The sequence below is a fragment of the Xenopus laevis genome, chromosome 2L (assembly GCF_017654675.1).
Source record: "Xenopus laevis strain J_2021 chromosome 2L, Xenopus_laevis_v10.1, whole genome shotgun sequence".
In the NCBI taxonomy this organism is placed as follows: domain Eukaryota; kingdom Metazoa; phylum Chordata; class Amphibia; order Anura; family Pipidae; genus Xenopus; species Xenopus laevis.
In genome coordinates this window covers 112,563,575-112,591,035 of record NC_054373.1, presented here as the reverse complement: position 1 = coordinate 112,591,035, position 27,461 = coordinate 112,563,575, and the positions used below count along the sequence as shown (strand labels likewise).

Sequence of the window (27,461 nt, the reverse complement as noted above, 5' to 3'; positions counted from 1 at the left end):
GTACTAAAATGCCTTTTGCTAAAAGAAATCAAGCAGAAAGCTGACCTTTTCATAAGTCTGAATGGAGCAGAGAGGGGGAAATCCAGCAGCTCTCCTTATAGCATGTGTTCCAAGCTGGCCAGTCAATCACTTATTCTAAGGGAGAAATAAACTAAAGAGCCCACCTACTGCTGCCTAGGAATGAGGAATAGGATGTAGCAGCGATATATTCTTAGAAAATGATTAATCTCTCGTGGTTCTACCTGCACCTACTTCAACCCAAGCACAGCACACTGAAACTGCAGCTTCCATCGTTTCTCTGCTCCAGCTGCTAATGAACTACAAGTCCCAGAATCCCCCGCAGCCACAAGCTAAAGGAGCCAATCCAACAACATCTGCCAGTGTTTGCATCGGCACAACACACCGGTGTGCATTGGAAAACCAGCAGAAAACACACGAGGAAGAGGCTTGGGAAGGTGTCAGTCCTCCGTGCAACATGTCCCAGCTTACCTGCAGCTCCCCGAGCCCGAGGAAAGTCTCTAACACATCCCAACATGCCAGACAGAAACCCAATCGCACAGCAGCAACAACAGAAGCAGCAGCAGCAGCCCCTGAGCTCTCGCACAAAGTTTCAGCCGGAGGAGATAAGCTCACACAAAGCCCCAGCTGATCGGCACATTCCTCCCACAACTCACCCTTTCAGCAGCTCCCTCATGGCTGGAGAGAGAGAGAAGCAGCGATTCCGGCTCTGAGATGGAAAAGCTCCTGTACTCACAGGGCTGCAGCCACTGAATCAGAGCCACAGCTCCACAAGCGGCAGCGGGAGGAGAGCACTGCGGTGATACTCTCACTACACAATTAAGGAGATCTGGGGGAGGGAAGGCTGCAGGCTAGACAGGGTGGTGCTAACAGCCTCTGCTCCTCCTCCTCCCACCTATTGAACCTGCACTTCAGCACACAACTCCCAACCAGTCCTGTTTTGGGATAGTCAAAAGATTTTTTTTTTTTTATTGTAAACATTTTAAAGGGGTCCTTCATCCAGAAATAGTTTTTCTTTGCATTATGAAAGTGATTGCAGGAAATTTTCCTAGATATGAATTAAAAATCATCTGGAATTTTAACGTTATTTGTAAACGTAATTGCAGTAGGCCGGCTCTGCAGGCCCGGAATTGTTGAGAGGCCACAAAGGCCCGGGCCTAGGGCGGCAGAATTTTAGGGGGCGGCATGCTGCCCAACCACACCCACATTGGTACAGAAACACTGGGGATGAGCAGGAGATACAATAGATTTTTAAATCTCCAATGCACCAATCCCCATTGCTCCAGTCCCAATGATGAAAATTTGAGCCAATTAAAGGGAGGGATGGGGGTGACGAACAACAGCGGGCCTAGGGGTGCCCACTATGTAAATCCGGCCCGGAGTCCAGGGCCGGATTTACATAGTGGGTGCCCCTAAACCCACTGCTGTTAGTCGCCCCTGTCCCCTCCACTTTATTTGTGCAAATTTTCATCATCTGGACTGGAGCAATGGGGATAGGTGCACAGGAAATTTAAAAAATGATTGTTCCTCCAGCGCATTTGTGTTTTTTGAACCAATATGGCTGTGGTTGGGCATAGGTGGCCTTTCTACAAATATGGGCCTGCCTGAGTCTCCATCTTGCTGTTTATACTCTGCACAGCTGGTTATGACTCCGGATATAATAGTTACATACATAGTTACATAGTTAAATTGTGTTGAAAAAAGACAAAGTCCATCAAGTTCAACCCCTCCGAATGAAAACCCAGCATCCATACACACACCCCTCCCTACTTTTAATTAAATTCTATATACCCATATCTATACTAACTATAGAGCTTAGTATCACAATAGCCTTTGATATTATGTCTGTCCAAAAAATCATCCAAGCCATTCTTAAAGACATTAACTGAATCAGCCATCACAACATCACCCGGCAGTGCATTCCACAACCTCACTGTCCTGACTGTGAAGAACCCCCTACGTTGCTTCAAATGAAAGTTCTTTTCTTCTAGTCTAAAGGGGTGGCCTCTGGTACGGTGATCCACTTTATGGGTAAAAATATCCCCTGCTATTTGTCTATAATGTCCTCTAATGTATTTGTAAAGTGTAATCATGTCCCCTCGCAAGCGCCTTTTTTCCAGAGAAAACAACCCCAACCTTGACAGTCTACCCTCATAATTTAAGTCTTCCGTCCCTCTAACCAATTTAGTTGCACATCTCTGCACTCTCTCCAGCTCATTTATATCCCTCTTAAGGACTGGAGTCCAAAACTGAACTGCATACTCCAGATGAGGCCTTACCAGGGACCTATAAAGAGGCATAATTATGTTAATGTAGCAGAAGTTGCTCATTAACAGACCTGAGGGTGCCTTAACGTAGAGTAAAGATTTTTAGCAGCATTAAATTGTCAGCTTCACAAAAGCCTTATGATAGGTTTGGCAGCTTGACTGATTTTGAGCATAATGCCCAACAATATGGGCATGTATTGCAAGTAAAGATACAATTATAGATCAGCGTCACATGCTATGGAAAAAAAACAAATAACAGAACCTAGTGCAATAATGTTAATATTTAGTGCAGTCACCAAAGTGTTACAGCACTGATCTGTTAGTGTCTTGTATCCTGATTTGGAGATCCAGTGGAAGAACTGTGAAAAAGATCAGCAAAGGAAAAATTCTGAGGGTTTTCTTTTCCTTTAAATCTTGCAAATTTTGTTTGTTTTTGCAATTTTAACTCTGTTATCTGTTATGTATTGCAAGCAATTGGAATACATTGACTGCAGTCCTGAAGGATTATCTGTAGGATCGCCAACAAGATTCTGGCCAGGCCAAGTTCAAGGAAGGACAGGTCGAGAGTAGGTAGAGTTGTTATATCACAGGGCAGGTATCCCTTGATCTAACCGGGCTCTCTGCAAAAGATCTGCAAGGGGTCTCACCCACAGAAGCCAAACACTCCCACCCCCTCGCATGTTTGCTGCCCACCACAAATAAGCAAGAGGCTGGCAAAGTTTACTAACGTATAGCAGACCACTAAGTCCAGGGCCCTGTGCAACTATGAGGTGTGCAGTACAGTGAGCAGTAGTTATGCCACTGGTAAAGTACATTGCCAGTAAATTTGTAATACCAACCTCAGCCTTGGCTGTGGTTTTTGAAATCTGACATGGGGCTAGACATTTTGTCAATTTCCCAGCTGCCCCATGTCATGTGACTTGTGCCTGCACTTTAGGAGAATAATGCTTTCTGGCAGGCTGCTGTTTTTCCTTCTCAATGTAACTGAATGTGTCTCAGTGGGACATGGGTTTTTACTATTGAGTGTTGTTCTTAGATCTACCAGGCAGCTGTTATCTTGTGTTAGGGAGCTGCTATCTGGTTACCTTCCCATTGTTCTGCTGTTTGGCTGGTGGGGAGGAAAAGGGAGGAGGTGATATCACTCCAACTTGCAGTACAGCAGTAAAGAGTGATTGAAGTTTATCAGAGCACAAGTCACATGACTTGGGGCAGCTGGGAAATCGACAATATGTCTAGCCCCATGTCAGATTTCAAAATTAAATATAAAAAAAAAATCTGTTTGCTCTTTTGAGAAATGGATTTCAGTGCAGAATTCTGCTGGAGCAGAACTGCTACCTGGAAGGGTGTAGGGCAGAAGGTCAACATAAATATAGCCCTAATCTACAGACTAACACTGTCTATACAATCTATATGTTCTCAAAATTGATCCACCCACTTATAAAGCATTTTATGTAATGTGCTAAGTGGACTGAATAAATGCAAACAAAGCATACTGTATTTAGATATAATGAAAACCTTAGGTAAAGCTTGTTCCTTCCTTAAAGGAGAAGGAAAGTCGTTAACCACTTGAGGGTGGTAAATGTTAGGCACCCTCAAATGAATGTATTTACTTACCTGAAACCCTGGGCCGGTGCTCCTATAAGCAGAAAACTACACTTGGCCGGGGTTATACCAGCGAGCACCACAGACCACTTCTCTTTCGGCTTCTCATGGTTGCGCATGCACATTAGAGTAAAAGGCCAACCTTTAACAAAAAAATTTGTCTTTTTCATTCTACTGCACATGCGTCTGCCCCAGGAGATTTGAAGACAGAAGAAGCCGGAAGAGAAGTGATCCGTGGTGCTCGCTGGAATAACCCCATGCCAGTGCGGTTTTCTGCTGAAAGGAGCACAGGCCCAGTGTTTCAGGTAAGTAAATACATTCATTTGTGGGTGCCTAACATTTGGCACCCCCAAGGGTTAACGGCTTTCCTTCTCCTTTAAGAACAAACATAGTATAAATTCAGCCATGTCTATGTTCACAGTTAAGTGGGAAAAGTACTCGGAGTCAGAGTAATGAATAGTTGATGTACAAGAAAATACATCTAAAACAGGTGTTAGACTTTATTTTGTGCAAAAGAATCTACACTTTGATCTCCCCATCAATTTAATGTGGGCAATTGCAATCTACTATGTTTTATAGCAAAATCAATAATACAAGGCAGTTAAAAAGATCACATCACAATGCAGGATGAGTTTTATTGCCACGGTGTGTACTAATGGTCTGTGCAGCAATCATTGCTGAAGCTCCTACTACAAAAAAACTATGCAGAAACCAGTCACTTATACTGCACTTTTTAAAGAACAACATTACAGAAAAAAGGGGGAAATTATATATATGTATCAAAGATACAATGACTGAATTAATGTTTCGGGGGTTCCTTTTTTATTAAGTATTTCTCTATTTACTGCCAGTGTAGTTAGACTATCAGATATTGTTTCACCATGTTGCTTAAAACTACAGTGTATATACAGTCAAAACTTTCCCATTCTTCACTGTGATTCTAAAATGTTCCCAGTATATTACCCCGGCCTGAACTGATATTCTGTCTTTTTCCTGAGTTTGGATATACTTTTGATCCTTACCTTTTCATAGTGATTTATCTTTTGTTTGTGTCCTGATCTAAACGTAGTGCTGTTCTACTATGCAGTATGGCATACTATTAGGTAGGTCTACTACCATGGTTATTCTGCTGATTTTCCTTTGAGAGTAAGTTAGAATAAAAAATAATTTCATATATATATATATATATATATATATATATATATATATATATATATATATATATATATATATATATATATATATATATATATATAATCTGTGTCAAACGACCGCACTCTAAAGACCGGACTTTGTTCACTCTTTGCGGGTGCAGGGTCCAAAAAAATTTATATAGAGATTTGTCTGTAAGGATCCGCACACTAAAATTTTCATCAAAAAAGTGTTTTATTTAGTACATAGATCCGACGTTTCGGCCCACATTAGGGCCTTTTCAAGGCCCTAATGTGGGCCGAAACGTCGGATCTATGTACTATATATATATATATATATATATATATATATATATATATATATATTATATATATATATATATATATATATATATATATATATATATGTATATATATATATATGAAAAAATATAAAATATTTGAAGCCCACCTGTAAATTCAGTTAATCCCCCAAATAACTTATCTCAGACGAAAGAGAAAGCAAAAGCGTTAAAGAATAATAATCATACAGATTCCATTTAAACACCTACCAGTTCTCTAAACCAACTAATGCACTTCATCAAATGGAAATTAACCCAATTTAGAGAAAAAGACAAAAACAATCTCATAGACTCCTAATGGACATGCCACGATACAATAAAATCAACTGCACAAATATACAGACAGATCAGAACAATAAAAGACCAAGAAAAGCTTAATGCCAACCCAACAAAATGGATATCAATAATTCGACAATCCAAAAAAAAGGATATTTTCCAATACCATACACACATCATAAAATGCCTACCAGCTAGTAAATATCAGGAAATGTCCTTACAATTTCTACACCAGGCGTACCTAACACCACTTAAAAGATTCCGTATAGGCTTGAAATGTAGAGCATTGTCTGTGGTCTTGCCCACATATTCAACATTTTTGGGGGGAAATCACCGGTTATTGGAAAGACTTATCTGGAAAAACATTAAACTTCACAGCGGCCTGGGCTATCTTCAGCAAATTTCGGCAGCGGCAGCCAGAGGAAAGCAATTTACACAAATGGCTCTCCCAAACCCCCTCCACCTATCTCCTTAGTACAACAAAAACCTCATTACATTTCCCACCTAGATTGGATAGAAACTTTGACATGCAAAGAAAAATATTTATACTTATATATACTTTCATGAACACTTTACCACCAACAATTAGACACCTAACCATACAAACTTTTCAACATGGTACAAAACCGAATAACTAAGGGGTACCAAACCTCATGAATGCTGAAAATCTAAGACCATTAACTACAGCTGAACCCCCAGGAGTCACTATGGCTACAGATTGCCAACAAGCTATCCAATTAGCAACAATAATAATTATGTCATCAACTTCTGAACACCACCAACTTTAGACAGACTGGTACAGATATTACACCTAATGAGAATAAAGGTATACATAATTTCTTTAATCACAATTCTTTGACTCAGTTGTATATTAATATTTTGACTTAAGTTAACTTGATTTACAGTTATATTTTCTACTTCCATGTCATAAAATTTGTAAGCTTAAATAAAAACAATATTGAAAAAATAAACCACCCACCAGTTTGATAGGGACAGGGATTTCCTAGCAGTGCAATAACAATAAAAATGCAATACTCCAGAAAAAAAATCGAAACAAAAAATATGACGATTTATTGTAAAATGTGTCCAGTTGCATCATGTACATTGTATGGCTAATGAAATGTACTTTTAATTGGTTCACATACTAAACTAAGTATTTCCTGCTTAAATCATTCAAGTAAAATAAATGATAACGGTTAGACTAAATTCCTGACCTTGCTTTTTTACTGTGCAGCTGCAACACAATGAACATTGCTATCATAGTTGTGGTAATGGATGGATAACCTCAAGTGACTTGACAACTTATGTGTGACTCACAGTAATTTGCACATATATGCATCTGATCTAACGCAGCGAGTTTTTTTTCTGGTTCATCGTCTTTTTTTCTATTTTTTAAGCAGATCAGTCATCATGACAAGACAAAGATAGGAACATTTTTATTAAAATCTTAATTCTGCCTGAAACTGTCCTTATCGGTTATCAGATGGATAATAGTCAGGGAGATGTGTCTGTGAATAGATAAAAGGCTGAATGACAAGATCTGTTCTAGAAATTTGCATATTCTAAAATCTGACTCTTTTATGTATAGTTTTTCGCAGCTATTTGTGACAATGATTTCAATACAATGTCTGTTTTGGTCTCTTCAAAGAGCACAGTGACCAAAAGGACAAGGCGTTCAGAAACTCAAGTGATTTTTAGATCTGTAAAGCAGTAAAGGGAGAAACTGTAATATGTGCCAGAGTCTTATCTTTAGAGATGGTGAGTGCAGGGAGATGGTTTTATCACTGCAGTTTTTGGACATGAAAACCACAAATTTCTTGCCAAAAATCACAATGATTAGAACTCCTATAATTGCTTGTGATATACACTGAAACCCCTAAATCCCTACCGGATCAGGTTCTCACAGGACCATTGTGTCTGCTCCCAACTAGTTACATCACTGGCAATTGTTTTTGAAAGCAATATCAGTCTGATTGTTTAAATTCTCTTCTATAAAGGTGGCATACACTATACAATCAGCTTGTTTGGCGAGAGGATCTTTCCCCAAGGATCTTTCTTCGATATGCCCATCTAAGGTGGATGATATCTAGCTTTTATCCAATCATTGGCCCAATCTGATCCAAACATTTGGATTATAATACCAGGAATACAATTCATTGCCTTGAGGACCACATCAACTAGCCAATTTGGTCCCTGATCCAATGGGAAAATCTAACCTGCCTGATCCGTATCTGGACAATTTTCAAACAGATATCGCTTGGGTGGGCCTGTCGGAGGTCTCCATACACAGGCAGATAAACTGCCAAATTAAATCTGCCCATGTATGGCCATCTTAACTCCTTAAATAATGTTGTATAATGCAGCTAATTAAGGTGGCCATAGATGCAAAGATCCGCCAAACGAGCAGATCTTTCCCCGATATGCCATTAACGAGCATGGCTATATCGGGGATAATCTGATTGTTCGGCCGTAAGGCCGAACAATCCGATTTCAATGCGCAATGGGCTCCGGCTGGATCGGACGGGTCAAAAATAAACCTGACCGATCGACCAAACGACCGATCTCCGCCCGACGAAAGCTGTCGGCACACTCCACACATGATCCGAAAATCGTACGAATCCTCGATTTGTACGATAGGATCTGTGTGTCTATGGCCAGCTTTAACGTGGAGGAGAACCGATTTTTGTCACATCTTGTCAGAACCAGAAAACCGAAGACACAAACAAATGCTGCTTTTAAAGGCAATTACCTTTACAAATGACTTATACTGCATATTGGAACATAGACAATTCCTTGGTTTGAATATTGAATAGTACTGTTTCAAACATCAAAAATATAATTAATGATAATGGCATATGCAGTGCACTAATAACTGCCTGCATAACACTAGGGGTTATCATTGGGTTGAAAATATTAAGCCCAAATTATTCTGTTTTCATATAATGTATCATTAATGACCTTTTGTTTGATTTGCACATGAATGGTCCTGGTTAAAAACACTTTTGAAGAAAAATCAATTGATGAAAAATGTTACAAGAGATACAGTGGAAATCTCTGGAGTCTGTTCAGCTTGGTGATTTCACTGAGAGGCAAAGTACATAACATTACAATAAACTACTTAACCCACTTATCTTCTCTCATTTACTGCACTGCTGCCTAAATAATGAAATGAATATGAAACCCAATTTTATTAGAAAAGAATGCAGTTCATCCAGTATACACATGCCTATTACAATTGTGGTTCTTCTACAGAGCATATTTTTATTGTATAGGTTACAGCATCAAGATCAAAAGCCGGCCTATCAAAAATGCATTTAAATTGTAGTCATACTGCTAGGGTAAATGCTCATTACAGGCTATCTAGTTTTTACATACTGTCTAGGTAAACACCTCATCAAAGTTAGAAAAAGTATGTGTGCATAATGCCGAGCCCTTTTCATTCTGATTTATACAATAGGTTGTCTCGGATCTCTCTGTTGGAGAGGTTGAAGCTTGGTTACTAAATTACAAAAATGATCTCATTTGACAGCTGATTTAAAGGACAAAAAATAGTGGAAATAAGAAACTTGGATGGTAGCCCAGAAGAAAATGACATTGAAGGTATTTCAATTCAAACTGAGTTTTTTTTTTGTTTCTCTCTTTTTCTGTGTGTAGGAAGCTGTAAACCTCAGTGTGTATAATTGATGTATGGGTGGCTTTGCCTGCCATTGTTTCACAGCAGTTATTCCTATACCGTTCCTCTGGGGACTGATGCCGGTGTTCTTGTCGGATAAATGGGCTGCTGTTTATGGAGCACTAACATATGGAAGCACAGTGCATTAATAAGAAACATAGCTGAGCTCTCTTTCAGTTCAGGATAGGTATTATAGATCTGAAACATGCTGAATCAAGCTCTCCCTTATTCATTGGAGTTCTTTAGTTAGAGGAATTTATGGTGACTTCCCCACCTACACGCATTGTAATTACTTTCATGTATAAAAGCGAAAACAAAATACACATTTTAAGACACTAGAAAAGTGTATCTTTAAAGCTAATGTAAAGATATGGCCAATAATGCCAGTGCAGACTGCCTTTGACATGAATGGCAGCTGGCTGGCACTGAACACATACTGTGAATTTTGGCTGACTTGAACCTCTGCAAATGCAAACTTGAACCTCTGCAAAATGAGAGATCACTTGTAGATAAGTGTTGCCACCAGCCTAGATAAAAATAAATTCCCCAGATAGAGCCAGGGGTGCTATTACAAATTAACTGACATCTGATTTTGTAATTCCCCATCCTAACCTCACCTCTCTGCACTGTTATGCCCTCTCCTGCAAGCCCAATTAAGCCCTCCATAATTATTCCCACCACATCTAGCTCCCCAGAGCTGGCCCCGCTCAACACTAGGGATGCACCAAATCCAGGAATCAGTTCCTCAAAATCATGTGACTTTTCGTCACGAAACAAAGAAGTAAAACATTTTTAAACCTTGCATACAGCACACAGTTCTCTTTTTCCTTTTCCGACGCTGATTTGCATATGCAAATTAGGATTTGGTTTGGTATTTGGCTGAATCTTTCACAAATCAAAAATAGTGGATTTGGTGCATCTCTAGTCAACACCCCCTCTAGCAATGGCCAATAACATTAACCTGCAAAAGTGACAACCTATGGGATTCGTTATCAAAAAACCCGTTATCCAGAAAGCATGAATTATGGGATAGCCATCTCCCATAGACTCCATTATGATCAAATAATTAAAATTTAAAAAAAAATATTTCCTTTTTCTCTGTAATAATAAAACAATACTTGATCCTTAACTAAGTTATAATTAATCCTTCTTGAAGGCAAAACAATCCAATTGGGTTTAATTCATGTTTAAATGATTATTATTAGCAGACGTATGGATATAGAGACCCAAATTACAAAAAGACCCCTTATCCAGAAAAACCCATGTCTGTATAGACAAAATATGTGAGGTTCATTAGAATAATGCTAAAAAATTTATTTACTGAATTGCCAGCAAAAACATATACGTTTCCTTAAAAGACAAATTTTGGCTACTTTGAAAAGCAGAAGTAACATGTAGGTTTTCCCCACTGATGATGTGAATCATCATGAAGGAAACTACAGATATTCTGTCACCCATAGTAGTGCTCATTTACTGAGGGTGACAAAACATCCTATGTGCCCTTGCCCTAAAAGGTTATTCTTTTCAGCCATGCCTGCCCCATTTATGCATAAATAAATTGGTTCCAAATACACACAGGGTCTTTTTTTAAATCAGGGACCTATCTGTGTGTATTTGTACAGTGGGAATACCTGAAGAGAACAAACAAACTGCAATATATTGTCTATGTGTTAGACAGGGGGACAAGTGTCCCAGGCTCGGGCATGAAGGGGGCCCAGAAGTGCTGCACTTTTGAAAGAGCCGGGGCCCCCTTGAGAGCGCCAAAGCTTTGCGGCCATTTTTGAAGTCCCAAACAGTCGAAATGCGAAAGTCCCGAAAAAGTCCCGAAGCGGCGAAAAGACCCAAAGTCACGAAAGGAAGCAAAGTTGAAGTCCTGAAGCTATGAGTTCAATTCTACTGTACACCAATTTGTGTTTTTTTAATCCCCTGGCCACAAATGTATTATTTTAATATTCTATAGGCCCCTTTTTTGTTTTGTTTTTTTGTTTTAAAAAATATTCTTTGGGGCCCCATTTTTTTATTTACTTGTAAGCGGGCCCTCGCACCAATGTTTTTTTTTCTTTTTAAACTTATAAGGGGGCCCTGACCATCGATAGCTTTTTACAACTTGTGTGTGTGGGGTGGTTACTTTTTTAGTTGTGATGTCTGTGTGGTCTTTTAACTGTAATGTGGAGTGGGCGGGATCTGGGGTGGGGCTTGGACGCCAGGGTGGTCAGGGCCTAGGGGCCCCGAAAATTTTGTTGTACAGGGCCCCGTGATTTCTAATGGCGGCCCTGGTGTTAGATAACTATGAAATAACAGTTACAGTCCTGTAGCTCTAGTAGGGGTGATCCTCAATGTAGAATCCTTGCGTCTGTAATTAAGTTTGGGGTGGCTACATTGCAAAGCTTTAGGGCTCAATGAAAAGAAAATTTAAGGGAAGGTTTATGTTGATGTTAAAAGGATGCGGTCCTTTGCAGTTTAATTCACAGGAGGGTGCCTAACATACTGTGAATTAGATTGTTCTCACCCTTTCAGCATTCTTATTTCTTTCATTTCTTATTTCATTGTTGCACCAGTCATAGGCACCTCCCAGCATCAGTGCATTAAATGTTAATGAGCCTTGCAGATTAAGGGTAATTGATCCTGTTTTGTCCTGTGAGACACTGGCTCTGATATAGAGTATATATGTAAAATCCTTTCTTACTGTAAGACACAATGACAATTGTTTGCCAGAAAGGAAATAGTTGCCATATGAGCACAAGGATATGGGTGCTGCTATATAAGCAGCAGCAAGTAGTCAGCACAGCAGGTTTCCAGCTTCCAACGTAGTGCAGCTTTCCTCAGTAGCCACTTTCACTGGAGTATATAGATAAAATTGGAACAGCACCACTACGTTTCTTTAAGTTAAAAATTACTTTATCAGCGGTCCTCATGCTGCCAAGTATAGAAATTCTGAGCCATCATATAAGCATAAATAGTCACAACAGCTTTTTCGAGGTAATGTAAATCCGCATATCCTTTTCTTAAAAATCTTCTCTACTGTCTAGAATATGACAAATTTTCAGGCAACAGTGAAGACAACAGCATGCTTTTAATCCAATGACATTAGAAAAGTTTAGGAGGGAGTTAATTCTAAATTGCTAAATGATATATCACTCAGCTGCTGTTGCTGCCGATGATTGTAGTTTGCTAAAAACTATAATGCAACATGTTGTGAGCACTGTACTGTGTAGTGCGGTAACTACTGTAACTGAAGTGTACAGGTCGAAAAAAACAATAACAAGGTAAAAGCAAATTCCTTACTTTTATCACCCGTTTGTCGGTTCATTTTCTCTCTCTCTCAAAAAAAAATCAAATTGTTGCCTTTCCCTTCAGGCAGTTACATCCAGATAAATGTTTATATTAACCATGCAAGAATCGACAACGGAGTTAAGATAAAAATTCACACTTAATTAGAAGCCCAGAAGAGTTGTTCATTTTTAATTTAGAAAGATTATGTGTCGCTTTATTTTGATTCTTCTAGCTCTACAGCAGAAATGAACAGTGATCCTCTGCGATGTTGAAATCTGTCTTTCTGCTGCACATTACAAAGTACAGTTGGAATGTAATTAGAATGAGCATATGCAGCTTGGATATTAAAAAAAAGATACCTAAGGGTGATTTTTAAAAGTTTGCTTTGATTTTAGTGTGCTCCTTTCTCGCGATCACTAACATACTTGTTCTGGGCCTATACACATTGGTTCTTAAAGGGATTCTGTCATGATTTAAGTTGCTGATTGGGTTCACTCAAAGTTTTCGGCTTATTTGCTTGTGTGTGGGGCAATCGGCCAGATGCTGATTATGCAGATTTGAAAATCCTATCAGGGCAAGAACTGCATCTGCTTTGTTGATGTGGTCCTCCCCCCTGGCAGCCTGTATCCCCTTAATTAGGGCCAAACCATTGGATCAGCCCACTATTGCCCACCCCTATGTGGGCATATCAGGGAAAGATCTGCTCTCTGGACAATCTGGCAATCTTTCCATATATGTCCAGCTTTTAGATGGAAGTATTATTAACTAATGAGGCAAAGCCAAAGTCACAGCAAACAGATATAATCTGTCATGTTTTTTCCTTAAATGCAATTTGTCACAAACTGGTGAAAAAGCTATGCAGAAATACAAGTACAAAGCCTCTGTAAGCTAGTAAATGGTGCACAAGCTGTACTCACTACATTTTGGTAATCATGCAGACATGCCCTGTAAACACACAAGATAATGCACAGTGTGCAAAAGGAGACCTGCATATATAGTCCATCACAGGTGTAAATGATGTTCCATATACTTCTGCATGTTGTGCCTCATTTGCATTAATAGACACAATAACCACATTGGCACTAGGCACAAGAAAACCATTGCACTTATCCCTGCAAGAGATCAAGCACAGAGCCTGTGTCTGTGTGCTGTAAGCTGATACAGCAACTGAATAGCAACCAGCTGTTCAGTGATCTCAGTGAAGCAAGAAGTGACAGCTAGTGAGTGGCTGGCAGGAAGAGGAAGTTGCAGATACTGGCAGAAGAGAAAAGCCTGGCAGAGAGAACCGCATGGTGGACAGAGAGAGAGACTAGAGAGCTGCAGGTGGGCCCAGAGAGCAGAGAGGCTCCACCAAAAGCATTCATTTGGATCAGGCTGGCACAGCCTTCTTTAGTTAACTAGACATTACGCAAGCAAATTAGCTAGTGAGGTCTTATCGGCACCGGTTAGGAGTGCTGTCTGTATTAGGTGCCCATTTATATTTTAGATAAACAGTTATTCAGTTTAACCAATATTTTGTGTGTGATTTAGTGTATTCCTAGTGGGGCCAACCATAGGTGCATTCCCGGATCCCACTAGGTAAAGGCACTGCCCTAATAAGTACAAGGTACCCAGTCTCTCCCAATACCACTGCACATAGGGATGGATATAAGGCAAGAGCTTTACTTTTTCATTCAATTAAAGAACACGAGTCCCATTGAATCAACAGTGCCAGAGTAGTGCCACAGGATTTGTAGGTGTGAAAACACCTGGGGACATTTTGACCCATATTTAATGTGATGTAATAGGCCTCTGACTGAATACAAGGGATCTGACATATATCTACCTTACTGTCTGTTTTAGCCATCTATTGGGTGGGCATGGTCTATTTGCTGATTGCCAGCTTAAGTTTGGGAGTCCCAAACCTCTACTGACTTACTGCACCCCTGCAGTAACCCATGCATTTTATGCACTGCTAAAAGTAACCATCTAAGTGGCGTGGGGGGGGGGAGAGTACAGTAGAGTTCACAATAACATCTCACTTTTCAGGTTGATAGTTAATAAATATGACCTTTGCCCCTAAACATAAAACGCAAGACATGTGAACAATTTTCTAGAAGAGAAACTGCAAATATGAACTTATTCTCAGGAGAGAAAGCACCAAAATAATATAAAAAGAACAAATATGAAAATATACTGGTGGTACCAATCTGTGTATATATTAGAACTCCATTTCATTTAGATGCTAAAGATGTACAGGTTGCAATTTTCAAGCTCTAGTGCACACTCAGCTAGCTTTCCCAATACAAAAGGATAGGAACCGCATAACAACAATTCTAGTCATTATTTACTACAAACATTTGTTTGCTTTTATGCCTTTAAGGCTCTTTATTCCTCTACAAGTAGGAAATCACATTTTCTATGTATTTAAAGGTGGCTATGAAGTGGGCCATCTCATTGGCAAGCCATTCTGTCATTCTTCTAAAACACTAATTCCTGGAAGTATACACAGATCTAGAGCAACCTAATGCTGGTTTCTGCCTTCAAAGTGTTTGTGTTAGCTGAAAAATCTTATAATTAAGTGTCAATTGCTATAAATTGTTTGCAAGAGAAGTGTACTCGAGTTTACAGCTGAGGGAAAACAATGACAGTCTTAGATACACTATATAGTATAATGCAAACCAATTGAGTAAGTGCACTCAGTATCTATCAGTGTGACTTTCTATACAACTGCACCTATCCTAATCCTAATACAAGGACAAGTTAACCCATCTTGCACCTATTATTAATGCAATGTAGCAAATAACAATGTTTGCTAAGCAACCCCAGGAGAAAAGAGGGAGACAGATTCTAACGAAAATACCTAAACCCTGTAGCTTATTTGAAAGCATGGAAACAGTCTGATACAGCTCTTAAAGGAAAACTATACCCGGCAAACAATGTAGGTCTCTATTAAAATATATTGCATAAAACATCTCATACACCCCTGCTTCATGTAAATAAACCATTTTTATAATAATATACTTTTTCAGTAGTATGTACCACTGGGTAATCATAATATAAAACTGCCATTTTAAAAAATAAGGGCCGCCCCTGGGATCATATGATTCACAGTGCGCACAAACCATACATGTTAGGTCACATGAGCCAATTAACAGAGATCTGTCTTTTGCTTCTACACTTCTTCCTGTTACAGTTAGAGTTGTAGTATTTCTGGTCAGGTGATCTCTGAGGCAGCGCACAGACCATCACAAAATGGTGTTCAAGGCAAGAGATGTAAATAATATTTACTTAAATATCTATTCCCATCTGATAAGATTCTTTAATATGCCACTTAATTTGATATAAACTGTTGCTCAAGTATTAATTGTGGGGGTATAATTTTCCTTTTAGGCTATTGCATTGGATGTGAATTAGCTGAAATCTGATATCCACCAGATAAGATCTCAGGTCCACTTAGTGCACATAACATAGATAGATAGATAGATAGATAGATAGATAGATAGATAGATAGATAATATATATAGAAGAAATAAAGATAATATAACATAATAAATAAAGAAATATTTGAAATGAAACCAGCAGCATGCCTTATGCAGACACTATAGCACAGAGCATAAAGTGTTCATCTCCACTACACCGTACCGACAAATGATGTATTAGCCAGCTGAGTTAATCTCTTTCCTATCTCATTCAGAAACATTTGCATTCCTTATTCTCCCTTGGCTAATTAGTTTTGTTTCTTTCCTTAAATGAAAGCATCAAAATCTCATTCTGTACAAATGTGTAAGCTTGCGCCTCTAGAGACACGTCACATTAATGCTGAATGTCTCTACCTTCCCTACATGTCTTCCACTCTCAAAGATCCAGAGCCCCCATGCACTCTCCCGTTCTTCAGCTGGCTACAGGCATTTTCACTTTGGCTTTTTGATGTGATCTCTCAGTAATTCTAGGATGTGTCTCCATATCTGACTGGCATTATTCATGATGGAAAAAAATGAACACTTTTTTTTTTAGGAATAATTCTTGTCTGCTACTGTATATACTTAAATGTGCTTTGGTGATTGTTTACGTTTTAAATCCTTCATCTTCCTACATGGAAGGAGCAAATAATGGTCTATATACGACTGGGAATCTTTGCCATTCCCTTCTCACTCAGGCTACAAATGAGTATTCTGTTAAATTAGATTAACAGCAGGTGGATGTCACAATTAGGGAAATTTTATTTTTGTATTTTTCTATGGCACTCACACACATAACATTACTGTGAATACAGAGACATTTCTCTGAATAAAAATGCAAAATGATTTCACGAGCAGCAGGCTCTGTAAAGGAATTTGCAAGGGAAAGCGTAACAAAGAAATTGTAACTTATTTCCCATTGATTTCTTAATCATTTCTGTTTAGAAAAAGAACATATAGGGGCCGATTCACAAAGGGTCGAATATCGAGGGTTAATTAACCCTCGATATTCGACTGGGAATTAAAATCCTTTGACTTTGAATATCGAAGTCGAAGGATTTTAGCGCAAATAGTGCGATCGAACGATCGAAGGATTATTCCTTTGATCGAACGATTCGAAGGATTTTAATCCAACGATCGAAGGAATATCCTTCGATCAAAAAAACTTAGGAAAGCCTATGGGGACCTTCCCCATAGGCTAACATTGAGTTCGGTAGCTTTAAGATGGCAAACTAGGGGGTCGAAGTTTTTTCTTAAAGAGACAGTACTTCGACTATCGAATGGTCGAATGGTCGAACGATTTTTAGTTCAAATAGTTCTATTTGAAGTCGTAGTCGAAGGTCGAAGTAGCCCAAAAAACACTTCGAAATTCGAAGTTTTTTTACTTCGAATCCTTCACTCGAAGTTAGTGAATCGGCCCGATAGTGTTGTATACACTTAACTCACTAAATGGATGGTACAATTTACCCAGAATTTGTTCTGTGGACAACAACATGATTATATTTTTGTCAAATGCATACTTCTGATAAAGGAACAAAGCAAGGCTGCCCCCTATCGCCATTGCTTTTCAATCTGCCAATAGACACATTGCTACAGCATTTTAATCAATTTGTTAAAATAGGAAAAAACTGAAATGAAACTGCATACACGGATGACATAATGCTATTTGTCGCTAACCCAGCCACAGCAATTCCACACATAATAGATACAATAAGAGACTCTGTGGCCATTTCAGGCTTCCAAGCCAATATAGACAAATCAGAACTGCTCTGGCTTGCAGCCCCCCCCGACAACAATATCTACCCATCAACTTTATAGGCAGACTTAACCTCTACAAAATGATTGCTTTCCTGAGGCTATATTATAAAGTACAAGTGCTACCACTCATAATAAAGCCCACAAATACTATTAAACTTAACAAAAAACTACAAGCCTTCATATGGAAGCATAAAAAAACCCAGGATATCATTATTGAAATCAGAGCAACCTAAAAGCAATAATGGGTCTTGGCATTGCAAGACAAGGAATTCAAAGGCTCGCGTTCCTTTTATATTTGGAGCAAATACCTAGACACAGGACAGAAACAACAAAAACTAACCAACACCAAGGTAAATCCTACAGGGAACTCTTCATGATCTAGCAGGTGGAAACTCTGCACTTGTATCAGTATCACATGACAAAATCTTACTCCTACAGGTTTATCTTCAACGTGGAACTAGGTTTTTATATAATGTTGCACAATGTAAGTGGACATTAAGGCTATATTAACAATAATTATAATAATAATAATATTATTATATTATAGACAGCATTAATGGCACAATTAGAAGTGAAAGTGTAAGACATTTTAGTAAATTTTAAAAAATGAAGTGTGCATGAGCGTACTTGGAGTTGGAGAATCTGGGTGCAACAAATGCAGTGAAAGCTGTTTTAAATCAGAAGGTATAAAAATGATTCATGCTAAACACAGGGCTTTGCCTTAAAGTGATACTAAAAAAATAGGTAATATTTACAGTTTTTCGCTGAGAGGGCTGCTTTTGTTACTAATTGTCACTTAAAACTTACTAACTTAATTGTTACATGACTGTTCCATCTCAACCTGTCAGAGTTTCTAATGCTAACGGACTACTGCTGCCTAAATATGGCAGCCCCCTCATAGAGGAACATGGAGGATCACCAGATAGGTAATGTAAAAGCATTGGGCAAAATTTTAAATAGCATTCAAAGACAACATTATGATAGATGTAAAAAGAAAAAAGCTTTAATTTCGGTTGTCATTATCTCTTTAAATGCCCAAAACAGAAATTAAAGACAGAAATACACCAATTACTCATGTATGTCTTTGTGGATAACTTTAAAAGCTGTGAGGGAAAGGCACTGTCAACTTTGCTATTTGACTGCTTGGAGAGAGGGAGCGATCTGGGAGAATTTATTTATTTTTACAGTTGATAATCTTTGCCCAGAGCTGGGAAGTGAGAGGGAAGCATGCAGATATTAGTGGGCTACTAAAGAGATTATGATATAGTTTGACCCCCCACTATTTTCCTTCCCAAATTAACAAATTGGTATGTCGTAGAGGGTGCGCTAGCTGCTAGAACTCACACTGGCTCCTTAATAAATATCAAGAAAATTTTGAAAGAAAATTCAGATCACCCATTCGAGTGACAAAATGCACAAAAACATTTATTCTGAAAAATATACACTCAGAGAAATGAAATCTAGGATATATATATTGTAACTACATATGTCTTACATACCCATCTGCATATTCTGATAAATACAGCTGCATGAACTGCTATAAATATATTTGAATGACAAATTCACCATCTCTGTAGTAAATGGGTCATTTAATGAAAATAACGAGAATGTTAAATCTGTTGTTTTCACTGTTCTCATCATCAACATATGTTGCCCTATTGTTTCTTCTTTGATTTTTCCTTCACCAGCTGTCTTCAGTGTTAAATCTTGATTTGGTAGATAACTTGCAGCTACATAGCTGCCAACATGCACAGTCTCTTCCATTTACTGCAGAGAGCCTTGCTAATGTACAGTTGATCTTACTGCTAGATCAGGAATAGGCAATGTGTGACTGTTTGGCTCTTAGAAAGGAATGCTGTGAGATATGGCAAAAGATGAAGCATCAGTGCTTGGTTAGGTTAATATTTTATTCTGTTATTTTAGCTTGTTAATATGTATAGGAGCGTCCAAACAGCTTACACTACCAAGGTCATATAAACTTAGAAACTTAAAGGAAAGAGTGCCTCACTCATGGCCTTCTAATCTTGTTTTACTCAATTAAATAAAAAAAAGTACAAAATAGACTATTATGATTATAGAATACACAAGAACCATGAATACCCTATACATTATATCCTTATAATCAGAGCTTAGTGATGTCATTTCTGTCACATGACTCACTGAAACTTGTGTGTTATAATAAATAAAGTACCCCCTGTTGCAAAATATGAGGATATTAGAAGTCACCTCGGAAATCCATGACCTGTATAAAAAAAACTTAGTAGCAGATTCACTAAGAGGTGAAAAGTCGCTGCGACCGATTTGCACCAATCGCCACACTTCGCTAGGTGAAAATTCGCTCCGACAACGGTAATTCACTGAAGTGCGGAGTTTCATCGTGGGCGCCGAATGCTGGCAACTTTTCAATATCGTTCCTTCGTCAATGCGATCAATTCAAAGCGAAGATGCACTAGTGTTCATTTCTGCCTAGCACAAATTTGCTAGAGGTCTTGCGCTCAGGTTAATTTGTATAAGGGGGGAAATTTAAAGTTGAATGGACGTCTTTAAGTTATAAGTTGCAGCAAATACATTACATTTCCACTGTTAATTACACATGTCCAGGGAACCTTAATAAAGACATTAGAGTTGTTATAATGCCCTACACATGAGCCCACTGTATAATTAATGTTCCATATGTTAGAAAATGGAGGGGGGAAACCAGTTACCAAAAAAATTTTAAGGACTTTTGCAGGCTATCACTGTTGAAGAAAGAGACACCAGCGTTTTTAGAACTTTGATGCTTTTTCCATTAAAGAATATGTATGATGTAAGTAACAGAAGATTGAGGAAAATGGATGCACTTCAGTGCACTCGTCTGGTCTGAGCTGGCAAAGGCAAGTCTGGTGAAAGAGGTAACGTTCAGTAAAATCCGCATCTTAGTGAATTTGCGGAGTAACGTCCATTCACCAGAGCGAATTGTCACCTGACAATAGAGTGCGAATGTGCGAATTGGCGCCTGCGCCCGTTAGTAGATCAGCGATGTCCTTGCGGGCGGTAACGCTGGTGAATTGTCGCCACTTCGCCCTTTAGCAAATCTGCCCCTTAGCCAGCCTGTCCTTTTATATGGTCATGAAACTCCTCGATAACTTATAATATCCTTATATTTTACAATGGGGATACTTTATTCACTATTTTTAAAACACCATCATTGCTCTCTTTCTCCAAGTCCAGGAATTCTTTAACAATGCCTGTTGTGTATATGCACATGGACCAAGAACAGAGGCCTGTCCCAGTCAAACCTGAAATGGGTGGCTCTATATCAAACGGCATATGGCTGCTGGTTACAGAAAGTGGCAGAGATATTGGGTTCTCCAACCAAAAACCATTTTTGCACAGTGAAAGAATATGTAAGCAAGTTTCTAATAAACAATAATTAAAGGAACATTTCACATCAAAATTGTTTCCCCCACTGGAGAAGTGGGTTTACAGAAACAACACTTCAGTTGAGGGAAACAATAGTACTGTATTTCTTCAGGAAAACCCAGCTCGCAAGCAGTCTGCCCCCCACACACACTGGGAAGAAGTTCTGGTATGGGTGGAGCTGTTCACAGGCACACACATGAGCAACATTTTGCACATGTACGTGATGCATAATGAGGCACAAGGCAACTGATTAAAAAAAACCAGAGGAGAATGGACTCTTGCTGCATAAGAGTCAGAACTAGAGAACAGAAAAGGATAAACAAATGCTTTCAATACCAATTACATTTACAAACAGAAAAAACACTGACATTTTTACATGTATATATACATGTATTTTGTTTAATTGTATGAAAAAAAAAAACATTTTTGGATGGAGGACCCACTTAGGGCAGTGGCACAGGGGGAGATGAGTCAGTAAGTGACAAATCTTAGCCACAGTGGGTGAATAATCTCCCTGAAATGCCTTCCCGCTGTATTGATTCGGTATTCCGAAGTCGCCTCACGAGGAAACTTCGGGCAACTTCAGAAAACAAAGTGACAGGTATGCGACCCGAAATGCCTTCACGCCGAAACGAATGCAAACTGCTTGTCTTTTTTATTTGTTTTCAGTGCAACTCTTTAATTAAGTCTTCTTGAGAACTGGTAAATAGATTTTCTTATTTTAGCTGATGTGATATTATGAATCTAGCAAGTAAACATTTTGGTTGCCTTCTTCACTGCTGAGATTACAAATTTAAACACAGCACAGATTGAACAAGAACAGTTCCAGAGTTCTGTTTGTATTATTTATAGAAAGCTATGAATAAAGAGTTGCCCTTAATTTTTTAAGACTTACCGTCCTTATATAATAAAAGGCACTTGGTTTGCCCAAGTGCATGAACTCATAGCAACCAACCAACATAGCACCTGGGCAAACATAGTACCTTAATTGAATAATGTTTTATCTTGTATACCAACATTGTGCAAATCTGATCAAATGCAGAAACCCATACAACCCATCGGCCATTCGTTTTGGTTGACTGGTACAGCCAGAAATCTGAAAACAAACATCTGATTGGATGCTAGTGGTTAGAGTATATGGGTTCGTATGCACCATGTTATTGTATAAGCCCACATACATTTAGGTTGTTAACGAAAATTGTTTGCTGATCATTTATCTTCCCTTTCATGAGTAAACCCAGCAACCAGATAGCAGAATAAACTCCCAAGTGGGGTGGTAGAATCAAATGAACCCACAAAACTTAAAAGAGATCAACTGCAAATGTAAATGTATTAGTTTACATTACTTTTTTAGGAAGCTGTTGCAAGGAACAAACTGCAGGCATTTGCAACGAAAAACAAGGTTTCTCTGCAGAATTGCAGCAGAAGGCTACAGAAATCAGCGTGAAGTGATAATGTCCCATGCACAATGGTCTGTGTAACTGGTATACCCACAGAGGGGTGGTACATATTTTTCATACTTGATGCCTCTGAATGCTAATGTACAGAAGAGTCAGCTTTTACCCTTATTTTGCACCTGCTCCTTTAGGGCAAGGCCAGACATGGTGTTTTTACATTGCGTTTTTAAAAAAGCTCCATCGTGCATAAATACGCCACTGAAACCACACGTGACCGTCAATGTGCGTTTTTCATGCGTTTTTTAGCCAACATGCACTTCTCATTGTTTTCGTTCCCCATAATTCCGCTGGCTGGAAATAGAAAATAGAAAAGCGATTTAAAAATAGAAAAACTATTTATTTGCAAAATGGAGAAGGAATGATCGTCAATAGGCAACGTTATTACGTCATTTATCTCTCCGAGAATTCGGACACCATATTTAAAATATGCTGTGTATTTACGTAAGTGTGGTTTCAAACTTGCAGATCCCATAGTGTCTATTGATTTGGTAGTTTCTTGACGTATTGGTGTGTCTGCTAAAAAACGCCAAAACTGGCGTCCCGTGGCAGATTTCATCTTGCAAGTGCCCTGTGAGAATTGCCATAGTGCGTTTTCCATTAGTTTCAGTGGAAGTGCAGTTTCTGTGTATTTACACCCAACAGAGCTTTTTTAAAAACGCAACGTAAAAACGCCACGTCTGGCCTTGCCCTTATAATACAGATATGCAATGTATTATTGCGAAAGCTCAATACAATACAGGATTGTGACTTTAATACATTCTAGCTATTCTTATGTTTTAAATGATTTCCTTTTATTTTGTAGTAATAAAATATCACCTATTCTTTACTCATGAAAACCATTAAACTATAGCGCACGGCAAGTGCATGTTTAAATACCTGTTGGAATGTATCCTAACACTTACATATTGACAGTTCTCTTTAAAGGAATTGTTCAGTATAAAAATATAAAATGGGTTTATAGATAGTATGTGCAAAATAAAAAATGTTTCTAATATAGTTAGTTAGGCAAAAATGTTATGTATAAAGGCTGGAGTGACTGGATGTCTAACATAATAGCCAGATCACTACTTCCTGCTTTTCAGCTCTCTTGGTTTCCACTGACAGCCATTAACCAATCAGTGACTTGAGGGGGGGCACATGAGTCATAACTGTTGCTTTTGAATCTGAACTGCATGTTAAGGATCAATTATAAACTCACTGAACAGATATGTATCATGTGGGCCCCCTTTAAAGTTGCTGACTAACTCAGAGTTAGAGAGTTGAAAAGAAAATAATGTTCTGTTATGTTAGACATCCAGTCACTCCAGCCTTTATACATTAAATTTTTGGCTACATAATTATATTAGAAACATTTTTTATTTTGCACAGTGATCTATTTACCCAGTTTTTATTTTTGCATTGAACTGTTCCTTTACAATAAAAAAAAACCCCACAGTTATAAAATGCTGTGTGTTGCCTTGCCCAAAGACTGTTCACCTAAGAGGTGTTTTTCTGGAAGCTTCTGGTAAATACAGTATATGTAACTGAGAAAACATATACTGTAATTAATTTTTTCCCTTTTTAACGGAATCCAGCAATGATTTATAAGCTTAAAATAAGATGCTTGTTTTTAGGCTATGTGCCATGCATGATTAACAAGTGTTTATAATTAGAAAGAAAAGAAGTTACAAGAACTGTCATGAATGTTTAGAACAAAAACTTCCATTATTTGAATGGAACCGAGGATTTTTTATTTTTAGATTTTAAAGTCAATGACATATCTGAAGAACAAAGTTGTGAATTACATTTTAACAAGTAAAGTGAAAGCAGTCCTATTAATTCCTGTAAGATTACTCTAACAATCCAAAGAAGTTGAGAAATAAAGAGAAATAGTTGGAGTTTAGTTTGATCACCACCAAAGGTCCCAATATATATATATATATTGTATATTGAAACGAAAAATACAGGTTCTTTAAGATGTCTCAAAGTTTAATAAAAAAAAAGCAAAATAATAAAGGCAACATTTCAAGGTTTAGTCCCTTTTATAAGAATATGGTCATTTTTGTTGTCCCTCAAAGGACCTGGGGGACTGGTGGTGGAAATATTCTGACTTTTTTTTTCCTAAAAGGCCACAATTCTCTTTTTTTTATGTGGTCATTTACAACTTAACTTTGAGCCCATACCCCCATTAAGGTCTATTTCCATTTAGCTCATTCTTGATTAATATATACACAGGTGAAACATAAGAGACCTATTAATTATGAATCAAATAGCGCACAATCATCAAATCATCAACAAACTTCTTAAATGAGAAATGTAGGAAATTACTGTACTCAAAATGAGAGCCAGTTAGATTGTATCTTAGAACTATTCCAAACTATGTAAGAGTGACAGTATAACTAGAATTTCTTACATTATAGCCTCTTTCAGAAATAACATCCTAAAGGACTTGAACCCAAGTCCTGTAGGGTTATGTAATTAAAGGCACTAAGTTGCATTAAGGTGCAGTGACCAATAGCAACCAATCACCAGGTAGCTTTTACTTATCATCTGTTCTAAAGAAAACATATTATTGGTTGCTATGAGTTACTGGACCAGGGCAAACTTGGTACCTTTTATGACATACGAGGGGAGTTGTCTCAGCATACATAGGAGACCTATCTTGGCTACAGCACCTTGATTGCTGTAAAAAAAAAAACCTCTGCAAAGTGATTTGAGTCCCATGGCAGAAAAGTGGTATATAAATAATAATAATAAACTGTCCTCAATGAAACATGAGTACTCACCACAAAATGCAGTTTGTCTATTCCCTTTAGTGTTTCCTTATGTTACCTTGTTGTTTTCCTGCCACAGACTTAAAACCTTATCTGATATTCTCTTAGTTTGACATTCTCAACTATAAATATATTAAGAATGTAGGCTACAAGTACACTGTTTGCAGAATGTTATTGTGCTTGCCACTATTTTTCAAGGTAAAGATCACAGACTGAGCATTTTACGCATCGTTAGGCATATTAAAAGTTTTTTTTCTGGCAGTGACTCATTTTGTCCTGTAACCATGGCAACCACGGCAACGCCATCTGAAATTGTTGCAGTATCTTAAACCATAAGGCTAAACTAACACAAAACACTAAGAATATAGTCATTTAAACTGGCGTGACTTTGTTCTATGGAATTCCTGATTTATTTCTTGGGTCCAGTATTTCAATGAGGAAATCACTCAGATTTAGATTCCATAAGTGATTCGAAATCACGTTGATTTTTGCACTGAACAAATAAATAGTCTAATTTACTAACACAGATACTAAATTTGCTATTTTGAAGCTAAACATAGAATTTCAATTTGTAGTAAAAAAATAAACTGTGGTGGGAATGAATTATGGGGCAAATGGCTGGAATCTAGAGGAGTTCCCAGCAGATTTAGCTATTTTCAATTTATCTAAACTTTATCCACATTCGGGAATGTTTTTAATGAATGTACACATTTGTTAAATCTGATACCTGTGTTTAGTACTTAGCCGCAGCGCTGAATATTATCACTCATCCGAGTTCTTACTCCGCAATGCAAATCATATTCAAAGAGAAAGGATTTGGACAATTATGATAATACAGATAACTTAAAAAGTTACTGTCATGATATAGCTCCTGCCTTTGCCAATATATTTGTGTATACATTGAAGCATAAAATCTATCACATAAGTACAAAGGGCATATTATTAAATATATGCGCTATGTGGATGATTTACAGATTATATGGGATGGAACACCTGAAGAATTTGTAGAAATGATGAATGAAGCCAACAAACAGCACACTACAGTTAAATTCACCTATGAAATTGGAGGGAAAAGTATAAACTTCCTAGATATTAAACTTGATGTTGTCGGGGGAGGAATAGCTACTGGATTATTTAGAAAACCAACTGATAGGAATAACCTATTAGATATACAAAGCTTTCATAATCCTGGAATACTAAAAGCTATCCCGAAAGGGCAATTTTTGCGGGCTCGCAGAATAGCCTCTGGTGAAGAAAATTATAATCTAGCAGCTAGGTCACTAGAATCAAGATTTCTAGAAAAGGGATATAATGCACATTATCTTACTAAAATAAATAGGGAAGTGGCAAAAATCCCTAGAGAACAGTTGTTAGTAGATGGTAACACTGTAAAAAATACAAAGCATAATAATCACCCTGTGTTAGTGAGTCAATATGGGAATTTTAGTAAGAAAGTTGAGAAGGTAGCTAAACAATACTGGCCAATCATACAAGATGATAAAGAATTTGGCAATTTTTTTCCGGTTGCCCCGATGTTTAGTTATAAAAGAGGGAAAACATTGAGAGATGAGCTATGCCCCGCTGAACAAAACAAAAGGGAAAGTTTACAAACATTTATGGGTAAGCCAAAAATATGGTACAGCACCGTGTTTAAACTGTGTTTGTTGTTCTGGAGTGATAAAAGGGGACAAAATCCACCATCCTACTAAAGGACATTAAATTGCACTAAGACATTTTGCAACCTGTGATACAAAACAGGTCATTTTTTACTTAAATGCCCTTGCGGCCTTGTGTATATAGGCCACACCATGAGGCCGGTGAAAACTAGGACAAAGGAACATAAGGGAGACATATGGAATTTCAAAGATAAAACAAGCACTGATACAGTAGTGTCTAGACATTTTTATGAAGCAAGGCACAACCAGGCCCAACTACGGTGGCAAGTCTTGGAAATAGTTAAAAGGCCGCCAAGAGGAGGCGATATACAGAAACTGCTATTACAGCGAGAGGCAGTGTGGATAAAAAAACCGAACAGCCTTACACCATTTGG

At 38.1% G+C, this 27,461-nt stretch overlaps 1 protein-coding gene across 8 annotated transcripts in view; it reads right to left on the bottom strand.

Annotated features, from left to right (window-relative positions):
* dmd.1.L (dystrophin, gene 1 L homeolog) overlaps window positions 1-27,461 on the bottom strand; it is a 1,148,817-nt gene that overhangs the window by 108,203 nt on the left and 1,013,153 nt on the right. The window contains 1 exon segment of one of the 8 annotated variants that reach the window (NM_001090677.1): window positions 675-774. The exons of the other annotated variants lie outside the window; for them this stretch is intronic. Coding sequence (NP_001084146.1) covers window positions 675-694 — 20 coding nt within the window. The 5' untranslated portion in view covers window positions 695-774. 8 annotated transcript variants of the gene reach the window in all.